The 2,003-nt window shown below is 34.3% G+C and overlaps 1 protein-coding gene across 1 annotated transcript; it reads left to right on the top strand.

The window, feature by feature from the left end:
- Nucleotides 1–431: 431 nt before the first annotated feature.
- On the top strand, nt 432–896 carry LOC107062236 (uncharacterized mitochondrial protein AtMg00810-like). The gene has a single exon (XM_015312633.1). It carries the CDS (start codon nt 432–434, stop codon nt 894–896), a length of 465 nt encoding a protein of 154 aa, XP_015168119.1.
- Nucleotides 897–2,003: the final 1,107 nt, after the last annotated feature.

Raw genomic sequence — 2,003 nt, 5'->3', positions numbered from 1 at the left:
AATGGAAAACTTGATGAAGAGATTTATGTTGAGCAACCTCAAGGATTTTTTGTTCAAAGGGGAGAAGAGAAGGTATACAGGCTACAAAAAGGTCTTTATCGGCTGAAGCAAGCTCCAAGAGCCTGGTACAATGAAATTAATACATACTTTTTGAAAAATAATTTTCAGAGAGGTAAAAGCGAAGCCACTTTGCATGTGAAGAAAGAACATGGCAGCATTATCATTGTTTGTCTCTATATGGATCATCTGCTCTTTACAGGAAATGATGTGAAGATGATGCAAAATTCAAGCAAGATATGATGCAAGCCTATGAAATGAGTGATCTTGGGTTGCTAAATTATTTCTTGGGCATCGAAGTTTCTCAAGTGAAAGAAGGAATTTTCATTTCTCAAAAGAAGTATACTAAAAGTATTCTTCAAATATTTAAAATGATGGATTGCACGTCTGTGGCCATACCATTAGCAGCAAATGAGAAGTTCAGAAAAGATGATGGAGAAAAGAAAGCTAATAGCTCACTTTATAGGAGCTTGATTGGAAGTTTTCTATATCTTACTTCAACAAGGCCTGACATTATGTTTCCTGCAAGTTTATTATCCAGATTCATGCAAGAACCAAGTCAAGTGCATTTTGGAGCTGCAAAGTGTGTTCTACGCTACTTGCAAGGAACAATGGATTATGGGATAATGTACAGATTTGGTGGAGATTTGAACTTAATTGGTTATTCTGATAGTGATTGGGCTGGAAGTATAGATGACATGAAAAGTACTTTTGGTTACGCTTTCTTATTTGGATCAAGTATTTGTTCTTGGATATCAAAAAAGCGAAGTGTTGTTGCTCAATCCACTACCGAAGCAGAATATGTCTCAGCAACTAAGGCTACTTCTCAAGCTATTTAACTCAGGAAAATATTTGAAGACATTGGTGAAAAACAAAAAAAAAGGGATTGTTATGTATTGTGATAACAAATCAGCAATTGCAATTGCCAAGAATCCAGTCGACCATGAAAGATCAAAGCATATTTCCATCAAGTATCATTTTATCCAAGAAGCACAAGAGAAAGGTGAAATTTAATTGCATTATTGCCAGACAGGAGAACAACTTGTTGACATCAAACACTTCCTAGAGAAAAAATTTGCTATCTTCGAGAACGCATTGGAGTTGTCAAGCAAATGCATTAAGGGGGAGTGTTGGAATTAATGCATCCACATTAATGTTTAGTCTTCCAAAATCTTCTCTTAGTTTTTCAAGAAGTCCTTTAGGAGTTTGTAATACATGTATCTAGTTAATTATGATACATGTATTTAGTTATTTATGCAAGACTTTTGATTTTACATTTTACTACTATAAATAGAGATGTAATTGATGATTCTAATCATCTCAAGTGGCCTTAAGTAGCCTAAATAAAACTTGAACATTCTCTAAAGATAGTATTCTCCTTCTATATTTCCGACATAATTTAGGTGCCATTTTATATGTCTGCTTCATCTGCAGAAGAACTATATTGTGAGTATTATGATCAACCATGTCGAGAACAAGTAACAGAAGATCATTCAAAAGCTTGAATGCAAGTGCAATTCTTACTGGCTTCGCTCTAAGCTTATGCAAGATGATCTAACTAAAAACATGAAGAACACAAGAAAAATCACCTTTATGAGTTTTCCAATTGCAGTTAGATACTCCAGTTTTTTCGATAGTAGCCTTTTAAAGTTTGGACGTGCCGAATATTGGTCCTACAAAATGGAAAAAAGCTATATTGAGTAAATGAACTAACTGATCCAGTAATAAGTCATGTTTCTTCTAAGAAGTGAAATTGCAGCAGCAGTTTTAACCTGTGTGGGTTATTTACAAGAAAGTTCTATGTTCTAGTCAGGATGGACAAGCCAACAATTATATGGAAAACCTGCTTACGGTAGCCCATCCTTGGGGAATAGGGGATATTCCTATAGTAAAGTAATCAAGATAATTTATAAACTAATATTCATATAGCACTACCAAATTCATAT

Source organism: Solanum tuberosum, unplaced genomic scaffold (genome assembly GCF_000226075.1).
Source record: "Solanum tuberosum cultivar DM 1-3 516 R44 unplaced genomic scaffold, SolTub_3.0 scf00211, whole genome shotgun sequence".
In the NCBI taxonomy this organism is placed as follows: domain Eukaryota; kingdom Viridiplantae; phylum Streptophyta; class Magnoliopsida; order Solanales; family Solanaceae; genus Solanum; species Solanum tuberosum.
The sequence above is the reverse complement of the archived record's forward strand: the minus strand, read 5'-3'. Positions and strand labels throughout refer to the sequence as shown.

Bases quoted from the DNA above. Each gene is read 5' to 3' on its own strand.
- LOC107062236 (XM_015312633.1), top strand. From the start codon at position 432: ATGGATTGCACGTCTGTGGCCATACCATTAGCAGCAAATGAGAAGTTC.